The sequence below is a fragment of the Gekko japonicus genome, unplaced genomic scaffold (genome assembly GCF_001447785.1).
Source record: "Gekko japonicus isolate JY-2015 unplaced genomic scaffold, Gekko_japonicus_V1.1 scaffold3697, whole genome shotgun sequence".
Lineage (NCBI taxonomy): Eukaryota > Metazoa > Chordata > Lepidosauria > Squamata > Gekkonidae > Gekko > Gekko japonicus.
In genome coordinates, this window is record NW_015165934.1 from 43,108 (window position 1) to 60,731 (window position 17,624).

Sequence of the window (17,624 nt, forward strand, 5' to 3'; positions counted from 1 at the left end):
ACAGAATAAGAAGCAAAAGGTGGGTGTGGCTGGGTGAGCACACTTCTGGTAACATGGAGGTGTGGCCTAATATGCCAATGAGTTGTGCTGTCAGGGGTGTGGCCTAATATGCTAATGAGTTCCTGCTGTTGGGTGTGGCCTATTATGCTAATGAGTTCCTGCTGGGCTTTTTCTACAAAAAGAGCCCTGATAGACGTTTAAGCTCTGATGTTCGACCCAGCAGCCCAATGGATCTGAACCGCCGCACCATCGAGCAGTGGCCGCTGGGCGTGTCCTGAGATGCATGCAGGGCAGGAAGGGTTGCCTCCGAGCTTAGTTCTCGTGGCCCTTTCTTACACACCCAGGGAAATCCTGATCGCCAGTGGGGGTCAGGACGCAATTTTTCTCCAGGCCAGTTTGGCCCGGGATCCTGGAGGTTTTTTGTCATCTTCTAGGCATGGAACAGGGGCCACTTGGGGTGTGGAGGGGGAGGTATTTGTGAATGTCCTGCATTGTGAAGGGGGTTGGACTAGATGATCCTGGAGGGCCCTTCATAAGAACATAAGAACATAAGAGACGCCAATGTTGGATCAGGCCAAAGGTCCATCCAGTCCAACACTGTGTCACACAGTGGCCAGAAATACCAGTGCCATCAGGAGGTCCAGCAGTGGGGCCAGGACATTAGAAGCCCTCCCCCTGTTGACCCCCCCCAAGCACCAAGACAGAGCATCACTTGCCCCAGAGCCCCTAGCTATACCTTGTGGCTAATAGCCACTGATGGACCTCTGCTCCATATGCTTATCTAATTCCCTTTTGAAGCCGTCCATGCTTGTAGCACCCACCACTTCCTGTGGCAGTGAATTCCATGTGTTAATCACTCTTTGGGTGAAGAAGTACTTCCTTTTATCCGTTCTAACCCGACCGCTCTGCAGTTTCATGGAGTGCCCACGAGTTCTTGTATTGTGAGAAAGGGAGAAAAGTACCTCTTTCTCTACCTGCTCTTTCCCATGCATAATCTTATAAACCTCAATCATGTCACCCCTCAGTCATCGTTTCTCCAAGCTAAAGAGCCCTAAGCGCCTTAACCTTTCCTCATAGGGAAAGTGTTCCAACCCTTTTATCATTCGAGTTGCCCTTTTCTGCACTTTTTCCAAAGCTATAATATCCTTTTTAAGGTGTGGTGCCCAGAACTGCACACAGTATTCCAAATGAGGTCTCACCATTGATTTATATAGGGGCATTATGATATTGGCTGATCTGTTTTCAATACCTTTCCTAATAATCCCCAGCATAGCATTGGCCTTCTTTATTGCAGTCACACACTGTCTCGACCTTTTCAGTGAGTTATCTACTACAACTCCAAGATCTCTCTCTTGATCAGTCTCTGCCAGTTCAGACCCCATCAACGTGTATTTATATTTAGGATTTTTGGCTCCAATGTGCATCACCTTGCACTTGGCCACATTGAACCCCATTTGCCATGTTGACAACTCTATGATTCTATGATTCTGTCTTGTGATCTTTGTAAGCTCCAGCTCTGCCTTCTGCTTGAAGCTGCGATCCGATGCACAGTTTTCCTCGGGGGAAACCCACACTAAAAACAACAAGACAGGCGTCCCCAACACGGTGCCCTTTTCCTGCAGTCTATCAAGTGTTTTTAGAAAGTGTGCGGGGCTTTTGCCCAGCAAGGCTCCTGATTGGACACTGGTTTGGCGGCAGCTGCCACCGCCTCACACGGATTGTCACTGTGTGGCCAAATGTAAACGGTGGCAGCCATTTAGTGGCTGGCTCCGCCTCCCAAGACGGGCAGTTTGTGGCAGCCATTTTGTGGCTGCGTCCACCATGCTGTGTCAGAATTCCAAACGTGCTCACAGGATCAATAAGCCATGAGTAACATACATAGCATTTGGAGTGGCTCAGAGAAGAGATTGGATTTATACTCCGCCCTTCACTACCCAAAGGAGTCTCAGAGCGGCTCACAATCCCCTTTCCCTTCCCCTCCCCCACAACAGACACCCTGTGAGGGAGGTGGGGCTGAGAGAGCTCTTTCGAGGACTGCCTTTGAGAGAACAGCTCTGAGAGAACTTGTGACTGACCCAAGGTCACACCAGCAGTTGCATGTGAAGAAGTGGGGAATCAAACACGGTTCTCCCAGATTAGAGTCCACGTTCCTAAACCACTACACCAAACCACTGGTGCCATGCCCTCCAGTATACCACAGATGAACACAGAGCATTTTTTCAGCCTAAAAATTTAAGACTAAGATTTGGGAGACCCAGGTTGAAATTCCTGCTCTGCCCTGGAAGTTTGCTGGGTGATGTTAGGGCCAGTCACACCCTCTCAATCTGGCCTACCTTACAGGGGTGTTGTGAGGATAAAATAGAGGAGAATGGTCGAAGCCACTTGGTGTCCCCTTCAGGAAGAAATGCAGGGAATAAGTGAAGTCAATATGTAAATGAATGAATAATACCTAAGGAAATCCGGCGCTTTGGAAATCATGTTCTCAAAATCCGTGAACCCCAGTTTCCCATCGGCATCCATGTCCGCCTCATCGATTACTTTTTCGCAAACCAGCATCACCTCTTCTTCCGTCAGGTCTTCTTTTGTCAGCTTGTTGAGGGTTTGTTCCAGGTCCGACTTACAAATGAAGTTGTCCGAGTTGAAATCTAAGCGGTGGAAAGACAGGGAGGGGGGGGGGGGAGTTAAAAGTAAGGGGGGGAAAAGGCGGGGGGGGGGGGAGAGTGATTTCTCCAATGTCACTTTAAGTCATAGGTCCTTTCCGCATTAGACCTTAAATCCTGGTTCACCCCTGTCCCCGAACTTACATTCTACACTACACTTGAGTTCATCCCTGTAATTATCTTGGGGTATTTTTACATTCTACGCTACACTCGAGTTTGTAGGACAGAAACTCCGTCAAGGGTGTGCTTCCCCAGCCCAATTTGAGAAAGCACTCGGCAGTCTTGTAGAGGAGAATGCAAACTGAAAAACTTTATTAATAAAGGAGGGAGAGTACAGGTACAACAAGGTTTTGAATCCTCGGATACCCACAGCTCTCCCCCGAGGTTACAATGGGAGACATAAAGTTTTATACCCCCTATGACAGTTAGAAATAAATCATAATTATTGGTTCCATCAAACTTTGTCATTCTGATTGGGCTCCAACCTGTGGGCTGGATTTTCTCAGGCAAAAATATACCTCCTCCAGCTAAACAATAGGCCTTCTTTTCAGGCTGTGAAGCTAACAAAAAGTATCTTAGACCCTGTTCACACGGGAGGAATTGACACGGAAAATAGACGGGTAGAGGGCGCATCAAACTGGCACGATCATACCTCGACATCTGGGAATCGTTCCGCTTCCGTCTCCAAGCCGTACCATCGGGCCGAAGACGCGCATCAAAAAAGAACCAGCAAAAGGGTACTATCAACTGGAAAATGCGGAGCGCTGGCAAGCGTATGATCGCCGAGGCGGAGATAATACACTGCATCCGGCACGCTCATGCGTCCTGGTGTGCCGGAAACGGTCGTGGTTTTTTTCCCCACCACGCTCCCATGGGATGCGAAGAAGCGTATGAGAAGCGTATGCCCCGGGCATGCGCACCCTTGACTTCTGGTAGGAAAAAAAAACATTAGTGGTGCTTCTTGCGCCACCCGATCACACCATGCCGTCTCTTCCTGGTCTTTGATGCGCACCAACATCGCCGTGTGATCGCAAGCTACAGGTTTGTCCGCGGCATCTCGGGAGACGTCTGATCGCAATTCCGTCCTTCTTTTTGCTGCGTCTCTAATTTGCCGCCCTTCAACGGCGGATCATCCGGCTAGTGTGGCAGGGGCCTTAATGTAACAAATATGGGTACACCATGCAGTATATTCTCCATCTAACGCAAGTGAGCTGACATCAGGAACATGCGTAGTTACAGCTGGCCAGTTACTGCCTGACAGCATTTAGTATTTTTCCCAGAATGCATTTAAGCATTGAACCAAAGTGAATACCTGAATATGTATTCATAATTGATTTCAGTTACTGTGATTAGAATCATCAAAGGCACTTAACATATGCACCATGGAAGTGTTAAGTGCATCTACTAAATTAAACGGACTGTTAGTCAGTGGCAGAGTACAAAGTGTTTCATAAGCGGTGTGTACAACAAGTTCACCCCTGTAATTATCTCGTATTTTTTGTTTCCACATTACATTGAGGTCACCCCAGTTTTGCCCCACACTTGTCCCAGGATAAACGGATGCTGTTACAACCAGGGATAAATTCAAGGTATTGTGCCATGAGTTAAACTCTGAAAAAAACAGGGATGAGATCCAAGTGCGGAAAGGACCATAGATTACAGATAGGCTTGGCGCTTTCACACATGCTAAATAATAAATAAATAATGCAGTTTCAATCCTCTTCAGTGACCGTTTGCTACTGGATTTTGCAGTTTCACACAGTGAGATTTCCAGCCCAGAGGTGGCTGGTGCCTTTCCCTCTGTATCGGGTGCTTCTCCGTGATTAATCCTGCCAATGTGATAACAGGATGCCAGTTAAATGGCCATTACAAGCCTCAGCTTTATCACCCGTGGCGCAGCCCACTGGATTAGCATTGGCTCCATTGAATCACCAAGCTGCCGGGTGACATTTTAACGTGGGGCGAGGAACTTCAGCCAAACAGCCGATATGGCCTTTGTTTGCAAAAGCTATGGCATGCAGTAAAGAAATAGACTGTGTTGGTTTTTCTTAAGAGAAGGAAATTATCATGCCTTATATTCTCCCCCGCCCCACCCCCCGCAAAAAAAATGGGAAGTTAACCTCCCAGGCAAGCCCATAGTCATGGGGGGCATTTAGGGGCAATGCCCCTCCACATAGAAGTGCCGCCCCCTGCAGAGAAAAAACTCTTTAAAGAAAATGTAAGAGGTGTGTGGGGTTTCCGAAATGACCCCGGGAGCAGTCAGGGAGCTTCCATCTCGTTTTCTCTTCTCCCCGAGCCAAAAAATAAATAGGTTTTTAAAAATGCAAGTGGAATAAAATAAAATTGCAAAAAGATAAAATAAAATTACAAAATGCAAAAGAGAGTCGGAGATTCCCTCGTCTCCCGGCTTGCACGGAAAAGCATCCTGGAATCGAATCTCTCCAATCGAAAGGACTAGAGGAGGACTAGAGGTCGCAGCAGAGCTGGAGCTGCTGCTTCCACTGCTGCAAGAGAAGAGCAGTAGACACGGGCATAGTGCCCCCCAGATTTCCCCACACCCCACCAACTAAAATTTTCTGGCTACGCCTCTGCCTCCAAGAGCAAGCAGTCCTGACCTGGATGGCCCAAGCTAGCCAGATCTTGTCAGATCACGGAAGCTAAGCAGGGTCGGGCCTGGTTAGTACTTGGAAGGGAGACCAACAAGGAAGTCCAGGGTAGCTATGCAGAGGCAGGAAATGGCAAACCACCTCTGCTTATTTCTTGCCTTGACCTGGATGGCCCGGGCTAGCTGGATCTCATTGAATCTCAGAAGCTAAGCAAAGTCCATCCTGGTTTGTACTTGGATGGGAGACCAACAAGGAAGTCCAGGGTTGCTACGCAGAGGCAGGCCATGGCAAACCACCTTTTTTTTTTTGTCTGCCCTGAGCTGGATGGCCCAGGCTAGCCTGGCCTGGTCAGATCTCGGGAGCTAAGCAGGATCGGCCCTGGTGAGTCCTTGGATAGGAGACCACCGAGGAATTCAAGGGTTGCTACGCAGAGGCAGGCACGGCAAAACCACCTCTGAGCGCCTCTTGCCTTGGAAACCTGACAGGGTCACCATACTTTGGCTGCAACTTGATGGCCCTTCCCACCACCACTGAAAGATGCTCGGGTGAAATTTGAAACAGTTGTTAACGCAAAATCGATTCTAAGCTAGACGAGGCTCCTGCTGATGGGTTTTGTGGCGTCTGAGACATCTGGGCGGTCAATGTTTCCTTGTCCCGTAAGGCAGCTGCGTCGTCGTTGCACGTATCAATTGTTCCGGCTTCACGGAGCCCCCTGGAGGCTGAGGAGACAGCCTAGAAACAGGAGGCTCCTCTGTATGTATGGAGCTTCTTCATATGCAAAGGCTTCCTTTTGCGTATGAAGGAGAAGGAGAAGAGATTGGATTTATACCTGCCCTTGACTACCCGAAGGAGTCTCAGAACGGTTTATAATCTCCTTTCCCTTCCTCTCCCCACAACAGACACCCTGGGAGGTAGGCGGGGCTGAGAGAGCTCTTTCGAGGACTGCCCTTGAGGGAACAGCTCTGAGAGAACTTGTGACTGACCCAAAGTCATGCCAGCAGCTGCATGTGGAGGAGGAGTGGGGAATCAAACCCGGTTCACCCAGATTTGGAGCCAGCGCTCTTAACCACTACACCAAACTGGTGGGTTCTATGGCATTACACCCTTCCCAAAGTCCCTCCCTCCTACAAGCCTTGCACCCCCCCCAAACCTCCAGGAATTTCCCAAACCAGAGCTATATGACGCTGCTTCTCACTGGCTTCTCCTCAAAGTCCATCGTTTGTCCTGTGGAGACTTTGGCACAATTTCTCAGTCACCCTCCCCTACTGAGCCTACAAACACACGACTGGGACGAGCCCCCTCTTCTTCTCCTCCTGTTCCTCATCACAGGGTTGCCAACACCAGGTTAGGAGAGTCCTGGAGTTTTAGGGGGTGGGCAGAACCTGGGGAGGGCGGGGTTTAGGGAGGGGAGGGACTTCAGTGGCTGTAATGCCGTAGTATCCACCCTCCAAAGCAGCCATTTTCTCCAGGGGAACTGGTATCTGTTATCTGGAGATCAGTTCTAATTCCGGGAGATGTCCAGGTCCCACCTGGAGGTTGGCGACCATAACAAGGAGTTTAGAGGGCTACAGATATGTTGGGGAACTCTGTCATCTGGAGACTAGTCATAATTCTGTGAGATCTTACCATCACCTAAAATGATGATGATGATGAAGAGGAGGTGGATTTATACCCCACCCTTCACTCGGCGTCTCAGAGCGGCTTACAATTCCTTCCCTTCCTCTCCCCACACAACAGACACCCTGTGAGAAAGGTGGGGTGGAGAGAGCGCTGAGAGAGCTGCTCTTGAAAGAACAGCTCTGAGAGAACTTGTGACTGACCCAAGGCCACCCAGCTGGCTGCATGTGGAGGAGTGGGGAATCAAACCCGGTTCTCCCAGATTAGAGTCCGCGCTCCTAACCACAACACCAAACTGGCTCCTTAGCATCAGCACCTCTCTTTTCTCCACCACCACCCCATCTCAGATTTTTAGATTGTAACTTCCTCAGGGCAGGGACTGGGTTTTTAGTGTTCTGCCAAGTACCATGCATGGCCATGTCGGCATAACAAACGACAACCGGGCATCCTTACCGTAGATCTTAAAGGCATAGATTGCTTTCAGCTCCCGGGGAGCCGTTTCGCTGAGTACAGAGAACATGTCGACAAAGTCGTTGAAGCTGAGGTTCCCCTCCCCGTCTTCTGAAAAAGACTGGACAATCCGCTCCTTGAAGGGATTCTCCTGCAGAAAGAGAGGGGGTTCCATGAGTGACTTCTCACTTCATGCGAGCGAAAGTGCTGACCATTTTCCCTTCTTTAAATGTCCTCACATGCAAGCCCTGACCGGGACAGCAGATCTCAGAAGCTAAGCAGGGTCGGCCCTGGTTAGTACTTGGATGGGAGACCACCCAGCAAGTCCTGGGGTCGCTATGCAGAGGCAGGCCATGGGAAGCCACCTCTGTTTGTCTCTCCCACTCATCCGATCTCAGAAACCAGGCAGGATAGGCTCTGGTTAATACTTGGATGGGAGACCATCAAGGAGGTCCAGCTTTGAGGGGTGGACTCTATGGCATTGTACCACGCTGAGGCCCCTCCCCTCCCCAAACCCCGCTATCATGATCTGTGTAGGACTGGGAGACAAGGGCCAGAGGCCTTGGCCCTAGGAGACCATCGTGGGAGTGGAAAGCAGACACAACCTACAATCCCCACAATGCTTAGCGACGGTTGTAACCAATCGGTGTCCAGGGATTGTGTGAGGAGATGCAACTTAAGCTTTGTGGGCTGTGGAACTGTGTTCTTTTCTCTTCTGCATTCTTTCCACTCACAGAGTTAAACTGAGGGGACAGTCCGGTCTGAGAGAAAGATCCCTCACTTGGGACAGAGTGAGTACAGGCACAGGCCTGGTATAAAAGGCTGTGGGCCTTGAATAGTAACCAGGTAAGAGAAATAGCGTTAGATTTGATTTATTTGCCTTTAGATGCTGTTATATATTTTAAGCACCTCGTCTTGTTTTCCGGGCCCCGTTACTGTATTAATAAGACATTTGTTTAATGTTCTCTGCCTGGTCATCACACCTATAGTTCTCGGCTTAAAAGGGGCATATTGGTTCGGCTTGGGAAGGTACTCTGGGGTTAGGGTCCAGAGTGGTGGCAGAGGAAGATGGCAACCTGCTGGGGGTCATGACACCCACTCTCTCCCATATCCACCCCCAAAGTCTCCAGGTGTTTTCCAACCCAGACCTGGCAACTCTAAACACACTAGACTCTGAACATGCTGCGTTCCAGCTGTGGGGTTAGGGTCATTCCATGCCTCAGACCACTTGGATGGTTACTCGCTTTGATACACTCTATTGCACACGGGCTGTCATCCCCATTCCCAGCTGCCTGGATCCACAACCTTTTCACTGCGTCTACTAACTGGAGGTGCCGGGGATTGAACCCGGGGCCTTCTGCATGCCGAGCAGATACTCTGCCTCTGAGCCACAGCCTCTCCCCTATAATAAGAGAACACATGAAGCTGCCTTATACTGAATCAAGCCCCCTTAGTCCATCAAGGTCAGTCTTGTCTACTCAGACTGGCAGCGGTTCTCCAGGGTCTCAGGCAGAGGTCTTTCACATCACCTCCTGCCCTGGTCCCTTTTAACTGGAGATGCCGGGAATTTAACTGGGGACCTTCCACATGCCGAGCAGAGGCTCTGCCACTGAGCCACAGCCCCTCTCCATGGCTCTCCAGGGTTTCAGGCAGAGGTCTTTCCCATCACCTCCTGCCCTGGTCCTTTTAACTGGAGATGCAGGGAATTGAACTGGGGAAGGAGATGGGCTGGCTTGTTAGCCAAATTGCCTTGAATTATTAACTAGTCTAGGGGAAGTTATGATTATTAATTGGCAATAGGCAAATTAGGGTTCACACCAATGTATACAGAAGACCCACCTTTGCTGCAAGTATCAGAACAGACACTGAGACTGTATTCAGTCAAATATATTGTCTTTTTACTGGGGAATACATATCATTCAAACAATACACAACCACTGCATCTTCATGAATACATGTCTTCCAACACCTGTCTCAAGTGTTGTTTTTTTTAAAAAAAACACTACTACATATGGAAATTCTAGGCCACTTTGGACATATCAACCAGTGCTCACGGACTGGAATTCTGTGAATGCCTAGAACAGAAACAATGGAGTAGATCCTACCACTCCACTAAGCTTTCCTCTAGTCTAGGGAGCATTTGTCCAACTTCAGTGTCTCCTCCATTGGAGAAACAGCTTCATGGAGAATAGTTGGATCCATCCCACTATATGGGGGACTAGTATTCCCTCTAAGCTGAGTTAATGTGAGCTAGCTCACAGTTTTTTAGCCTCTGGCTCACACATCTTTTACTTAGCTCAGGAAGGATGGCTCCAGAGCAAACTAATTTATGCACCCGCTAAATTGCTCACTCACAACTTTATTGCCAGTAGCTCACAAAGTAGAATTTTTGCTCACAAGACTCCACGTCTTAGAAAGAACACTGATGGGGACATCAACATTTCTGAGACGGATTGACAATGCTCCCTCTAAAATGTGGAGTCTTTTGCTGCTAGGCCAATGGGGCTCTTCAGGACTCCAATCCACTGCAGGCCACCTGGCCAGCGGGGAAAGCCCCACTCCTGAAGAGGCCTGTTGCATGTCGATACAATAACATCACACAGAAGTGATATCATGCTCTAGCATTTTGGCCAAAAACTCTATGGTAACCATAGAGTTTCGGCCAAAATCCTAGAGAGTCTACATGTGACGCCCTGGCCTGATGGCGTCACTTTCTTGTGACATCATCATGCTGATGTCACGTGCAGCAATATCGCCCCACACTCCCAGATGAGCTCTTTCCTCCCTACCCTGTAGTGGGCAGATGAACAGTAGCTAGGGTTGCCAACCCCCAGATGGACACGGAGATCTCCTGGAATTACAACTGACTGCCAGACTACAGAGATCAGTTCCCCTGGAGAAAATGGCTGCTTTGGAGGGTGGACTCTATAGCTCAATGCGAAATCTTCTGGAATTTCCCAACTGAGAACTGGCACCCTCAGTTACTCAGACCTTCAAACATTGGGCAAAAACAAACAACCAGTTATTTTACATGAGAGAAAATAAGCCTCTCCTGCAACACAACATGCAACAGAAAAATCTAAATCATCCCACTCAAATACTTGAGAATATATAGTAATTTTGTATAGAATTACAGCAGAGCTGCAAGGTTAATCAGTAGATTAACCATAATTAATCACTATTAATTAAGGGAGCAACACCGAGCAGGCTCAGGGGATCATCCTTTGGGTGGCGATCCAAGCCCTGCATGCAGAGCAGAATACTCTGACGTGCTTCCATCTAGCACGAGCTCTTGGATTGTCTATACCCGGTCTTTGGGAAGGGTGAGTTGCCAAACGTAAGAACTGCTCAGGCCCTGAAATGGCACGAATGGTTTTTCACAGCGAAAGCTGGGTCTACTCCGCACTCTTCCATTCGGTGGCCAGGTGGGAGCATGAAGTCCTGAACCACGCACAGACGCCCCCGTCCTTGGAACAGAATATCTGGGGCTCCAGCATTCTCCTCTTTCCTACGCTTCGGCCTCGCGACCAATTGGTTTCCCTTACAGCGGAGAGTGTATTACCACTGGATCCAGTTACCGCTTGCAAACAGATAAACCGAGGGGAATTCAGAGGCAGGCTTAGGTAATGAAGCTGGATGGCACGTTAACTCCAGTACACTTGATCGGGAGAGTGGGGGCGTATAGGACACAAACCAGCCTGCAAAGCAATTTTGTCCAACTCCCCAGTGACCCAACTGAATTGGAATCTGGATGGAGTAAAAAGAAAAAAGAAAATTGCCCATGATGGAGCATACAAAGCTGCTTACAGCAAGTCAGGCCCTTGGTCCCACGAGACAAATCTTATCTAGGTCACAGTAGGGTATGCAGGAAGTCCCAGGTTCCATCCCCGGCATCTCCAGTTTAAATGGAGCAGGTTGAGATTGTACTCTTTACCAGGGGTCATTGCGTAGAAAAAGAGGTGGAGGAGCTCATTAGCGTAACTTATTTGCATATGCCACACCCCCTGGCATCACCGGAAGTGTGTCAGAAGGCAACACCCACCGCTCAGGCTCCACTGGACTGTTTTGGATTGCTAGCTATTGGGGGGGGACGACATGCAGATCTGCCCTCGCAGAGGAGGGAGAGCTTGTACCTGAATAAAACTTGGTCTTAAAGGTGCAACTGGACTGTTTTGAACCTGTTGGCTCTGCAACTTACCTGGCTGCTTCTTGCTATGACTGAGGGCTGCTGGGAGCAGGGGGTGGGGCTTGTTGCATGTGCCCGCCCCCTGGGCTCTTTACTGCCGGAGCTCCGCTCCTGTGCGCTCCTGCAGGGAATGACCCCTGCTCTTTACTATTGTTGAAATATATATTGTTATTATAACCACAAGGATTTTTTCCTCTATTATACGACTTTGTTCCCGTTGTTCCCTCTTTATATTGTATTTAGCCCAGGGGAACTGATCTCCGACAGCGGTGAAACAAACCAGATCAATGAAGCACAAGGCGAGAAACAGCCAACGCTAATGTCAAGCTACCGAAGTTTCGTTACCTAAGCCTGAGCCCTGCCTTGGCGGGGGAGGGTGGACTAAAATCGAATGTAGTAAAGGTAAGGGTCTTCCTTGCTCGAAAGCCAGTCGAATCCGACTCTGGGGATGCGGTGCTCATCTCCGTTTCCAAGCCGAAGAGCCAGCGCTGTCCGAAGGCGTTCCCGTGGTCATGTGGCCGGCATGACTAGACGCCGAAGCGCACGGAACGCTACCTACCCACCTAAGCGGTACCTATTTATCTACTTGCAATTTCTTGCTTTCGAACGGCTAGGTTGGCAGGAGCCGGGGCCAAAGACAAGAGCTCACTCCGTCATGCGGCACTCGGGTCTCGAACTGCTGAACTACCAACCTTCCGGTCTGCAGCTCAGCCTATTAACCGTAGGCTTAAAAAAGGACGAGGAAGTGGTAAAGGATAAAGGGAAGTGTGGGCTATTCTCGATTTGTCTTCCCAGTCCATTACAGGCTATAGAAGGGCTACCACATTATGGCAAATTAAAAATCTGACACTGCACTTGAACACAATGCATTGTGCTCATCCCTGAGGGGTAATCATCCTTGTTACACCACTTGAGGTTTATCGATAAGCAGTAGACCTTTCGTTGCCCTGACTTAATTTTCCGTCCCCTTCCCGTGTCTACACTGTGGTAGCAAAGGGTCTTCATTTCTACGGAAGATTCATCATGGCTCCTCTCAGAGCACATACCAAGTCTCTCTCCCCCGGAAGAAAGAAGCGCGGCTGAAATATAGCCCACGGCAGACCCCCCTGGGGAGATTAAGAGTGGCTTCACACAGCCACTTTATCCCTTTATGGCCAAGTTAGATGTTACAGTTATTGTAACTCTCGAAGGGTTATACTCCAAGGTTTTGTAGTATGGATGGGGATATATAACCATTTTTAGATTCAGATTATTCATATACTGATATGTTTCTCATTTTATGGAGATCTTATCAGGATTTAAGATCTCTATAAAAGGAGCTGCGGTGGCTCAAGTGGTTAAGACGCTGAACTGCAGGCTGTGGAAGGTCAGTAGTTCAGCAGTTTGAGACCCAAGTGTGCCGCATGACGGAGTGAGCTCCCGTCTCTAGTTCCAGCTCCTGCCAACCTAGCAGTTCGAAAGCAAGAAATGGCAAGGAGATAAATAGGGACCACTTCGGGTGGGAAGGGAACAGCGTTCCGTGCGCCTTGGTGTTTAGTCATGCCGGCCACATGACTACGGAAACGTCTTCGGACAGCGCTGGCTCTTCGGCTTTGAAACGGAGATGAGCACCGCAACCCTAGAGTCGGATTCGACTGGCTTTTGAGCAAGGGAACCTTTACCTTTTACCTTTATTAGGATTTAATAGAAGCCTATTTAGTGGTAGGGCCTCTCTTTTGTATGCTAGAGCACTAGCAGACAAGAAAACAACGTTATTTTGCTGGTACAGCAGATGATAGGTTTTTCAATAGAAGTATTTGCTTGCAGGGCTATTTGGGGGCGGGAACGTACAGGAGCGGAGTTCCGGCTGGCTTCAGAGATGGCCACGTCCACTACAGCCAAAACCTCTGCATGCGTGGCTACAGAGGGAAGGCCTGGAGAGCAATGCACACACACCCCACAACTCTGCGGCGGGCTGGGGGGGGCCTGGAAGGATCGGGGAGGCATTTAAATGCCTCCCCGTGCCTTCCCCGGCCTGTCCAAGGGCCGGCTTGTTTGCCCGAGCTACCCACAGCCGCGGGGCGCCCAGGCAAGCCAAGGGGGTGTGGCCTTATAGGCTAATGACCTTTGGTGTCAGGGGTGTGGTCTATTATGCTAATGAGTTCCTGCTGGGCTTTTTCTAGAAAAAAAGGGCCCTGTTTGCTTGAAGTATAAAGTTCATGGTTTTAGTTGTTTGGGGTAAAACTCTGCAGTGTCTGGGTCAACAAGGGCTTCAGTTTCATATCAGAAAGAAAAACTCTTTTTTGTTTGGGTATGAAGAATCCTTGCGATATTATTATTGAGGCGAGGTTAAATAAGCATTTAAGATATCGTGTAGGCATACCGTTTTCTGTATTTGACCAGGGAATGATTTACTGGTTAAGTGCGCAGACTCTAATCTGGGAGAACCGGGTTTGATTTCTCCACTCCTCCACTTGCAACTGGCTGGATGACCTTGGGCAAGCCATAGTTCTTATAAGAGCTGTCCTTGAAAAAGAGTAGTTTCTGTCAAGAGCTCTCTCAGCCCCACCCACCTCATAGGGTGTCTGTTGTGGGGAGGGGAAGGGAAAGGAGATTGTAAGCCGCTCTGAATCCTTGCGATATTATTATTGAAGTGAGGATAAATAAGCATTTAAGATATTGTGTAGGCACACCTTTTTCTGTATTTGACCAGTGAGTTATTTACTGAGAGCCAGTTTGGTGTCGTGGTTATAAAACTTCATGTCCTTTCTTATTGGGCTCAGGAAGCAGTCGATTGTTTGATGGGCTTATTGTAGCCTGACTATTTTCAGGTGTTTTTAATTGCAATTACAATCTGTGGACATTCCTTCTCATTTTGGCTTCTCTTTTTGGCTGGAAATCTATCAGTTTAACAGTCTAGGGTTGCTGGGTCCTGACCGCTCACCAGCGGGGGACTTCGGGGGGGGGATGACAGTCACGCATAAGTGACGTCAGGGCTTTTTTTGTAGAAAAAGGCCAGCAGGAACTCATTAGCATAACAGGCCACACCCAACAGCAGGAACTCATTCGCCTATTGTGACCAATCACGAATCTTGAATGTTATCTTCTTAGCTATGTCACTCTGGGTATAAAACTTCATGTCCTTTCTTATTGGACTCAGGAAGCAGTCGATTGTTTGACGGGCTTATTGTGGCCTGACTATTTTCAGGTGTTTTTAATTACAATTAAAACCCGTGAACATTCCTCCTCATTTTGGCTTCTTTTTTTTGGCTGGAAATCTATTAGTTTAACAGTCTTGGGTTGCCAGGTCCTGTCCGCTCACCAGCGGGGGACTTTGGGGGGGGGGGCATTCCTAGAGGGGGGGGGAGGGACATCCGCAAGGTGATGACGTCACGCATGAGTGACGTCATCACGTTAAGGAGGCAGCCTGAATTGCAAGTGGTGAATTTGCCGCTTGGAGTTCCGACACTGGTGGCCCCCACTTGTAAAAAGCAGTCACAGGGAGCCTTGAAATGCTTTTTACAAGTTGCGCCTGAACTCCAAGTGGCAGATTCGCGGCTTGCAGTTCAGGCATGCAGCCAGCGGCCACCCCCTTTCCTCCTCTCCCGAAAGTTTTAAAGGGACCTCCAAATGATTCTGGCTGTGAAAGCCTCCAGCGACATATTGGACCAAACTTCTGTTTATGCAATGGAGAATTTTTAAAGAAACACTCTGAATCCTAAATCTTGGCTATTGAAGAGGAGACCAGCAGCATGGTGTAATGGTTAGCATGTTGGGGGGGGGGGGCTACGTCCAGATTACTTGTTGTGAAACTCCCCAACAGAGCTTGGGCCTGTTCTACCTTGCAGGGTTGTTGTGAGGATGAAGCGAAGGAGGGGCAAACCCCACTTGCCATTCCAGGCTCCTTGAACGAAGGGTGAGATTTTAAAATTAAATAAATAAATAAAGCAGCGGTAGCGAACTCATTTGTTATAAGGGCCGGATCCGACATAAACGAGACCTTGTCGAGCCGAGCCTTGTGTGTCATAAAATGTAATGCCAGGTAGCAGAGATATTAACTTTATAAAGGGCACAAAAACACAGATTATTTTTTTTACTTAAATACTTAAACGAAAAACATGCTTAAAACATGAGCACTCTTGCAATATTTTGTTTATTTAACAGTATCTGATAACTGACACCTCTTGTTCTGAATTATTGCATCAAAATGTCTGTGCTGTTGCAATCTTGAGTATGGTGTTCAGGTGTGTATCTGTAAGTTGCAAACCTACTTTTGATGTATTGACATTCACCACAGAAATCTCATGCTCAGAGTTCTGAGTCCAGGACCCAGGGGAAAACATGAAATGGCTGAGTGATTAAGAGAGTCTGGCGAAGCAAGCTATGATGCAGCAGCAGCAGAACTGGAAGCAGGAGATGGCCAGTTCCACTGTGGGCCTAATAGAAGCTCTCCGGGGGCCTAATCCAGCCCCCAGGCTGCATGTTTGACACCCCTGAACTAAAGGGTCGATGCTGTTTTGTTCAGGAGCAAACTCAAACTATTTGGGGTGACGTGACGGCATTGCTATGGGGACAGTTTCACAGGGCAGCCATGCTGGTCTGCAGTGATTATAATTATCGTATGGCATGGTGTGCGGTAGACCCAGGAGATCCCAAGATTGTCTGGCAGCCAGAAGTTCTAGCTCTCTAAAGTTATGCACCACTAGGTGGCGAGCTAGACTTGCTTTTTTTTAGGCAAGAGACATTTCAGAGGTGGTTTGCCATTGCCTGCCTCTGCGTTACGGCCCTGGGATTCCTTGGAGGTCGCCCTTCCAAGTACTAGCCACGGCCGACCCTGCTTAGCTTCCGAGATCTGACGAGATCGGGCTAGCCTGGGCTATCCACGTCAGGGCTCATCTTCAGTAGATCAACTAGCTTGGAGTCCAGTGGCACCTTAGTGACCAGCAAGATATCCGAGGGATCACACAGAGGGAGCTTTGACTCCCAAAATCTCATCCCTCGGAATTTTTGTTGGCCTCTGAGGTTCTGCTGGACTCCAATCTAGCATCGCTACGGTAACAAGAGAAAGAAATACCTGTAACTCCGGCATATTTATGATAAGCTGCATAGGTACTGTCACACCCGGATCTCTCTTATAGTCCATCGGTACCAAGTTTGGTGCTAATTCGTGGTATCGGCCATGCAACCTAAGAACATAAGAGAAGTTATGTTGGATCAGGCAACCTGTAAGCAGGCAGACACGCGCACAAAAGAGAATCAGTAAGTACCTATTTGCATTTTCCTCTACAACAAGAGACTCTCTGGGTAATTTATGCCCATCTGTTTTCGAAACCCAAATGGCATTTAGCCAAGAAAGTTCCATAATCAGAAAAATGGAGTTGCTTCTTTTGTCCCCCTCCTCTGAGTCATATGCACGCCAGGACAAGCATCAAACACAACCATAATCAACTTTGCTGCACTCGTAGTGTTCACCTGCAACCCAAGACGGTTGGCTTCGGGCCGAATTGTTCTGGAACATCGAGGAGGCAATTCAAAGCAGACAAAATGACTTCTGAAATGTCTCCGCCCTGATTTGTTTGGTTGCATCTCTCTTGTGTCTCTTGTGTCTGCATGCAGACGATCCTGTGTGTTTAGAGGCTGACACAGGGGTGCCATTTGGGTGGCAACCCTGTGTTGCATGCAAGTGATCCTGGGCATTCAGAGGCTGACATAGGGATACGTGTTTGGCGACAACCCTGCATCTCATGCAACTGATCCTGTGGCTTACAGAGGCTGACACAGGGATGCTATTTTGCTGGCAGCCCTGTGTTGCATGCAAGTGATCCTGTGTCTTACAGAGGCTGACACAGGGATACCATTTGGACGAAAACCCTGGGTTGCATTAAACTGATTCTGTGTGTTTAGAGGCTGACATAGAGATACCATTTGGACGGAAACCCTGGGTTGCATTAAAGTGACTCTGTGTGTTTAGAGGCTGACACAGGGATGCCGTTTGGGTGGCAACCCTGTGTTGCATGAAAGTGATCCTGGGTGTTCAGAGGCTGACATAGGGATACGACTCGCAGGGCTCTTTTTGTAGAAAAAGCCCAGCAGGAAATCATTAGCATAATGGGCCACACCCCACAG

The 17,624-nt window shown here is 48.7% G+C and overlaps 1 protein-coding gene across 1 annotated transcript in view; it reads right to left on the reverse strand.

The window, feature by feature from the left end:
• The window catches only part of CIB2 (calcium and integrin binding family member 2), a 32,556-nt gene that overhangs the window by 5,995 nt on the left and 8,937 nt on the right, over window positions 1-17,624 (reverse strand). Inside the window, exons 2-4 of the mRNA XM_015411431.1 lie at window positions 16,573-16,684; window positions 7,337-7,484; window positions 2,450-2,645 (exon numbers count right to left, since the gene is read on the reverse strand). Coding sequence (XP_015266917.1) covers window positions 2,450-2,645; window positions 7,337-7,484; window positions 16,573-16,641 — 413 coding nt within the window. The 5' untranslated portion in view covers window positions 16,642-16,684. The remainder of the gene's footprint in view (window positions 1-2,449; window positions 2,646-7,336; window positions 7,485-16,572; window positions 16,685-17,624) is intronic.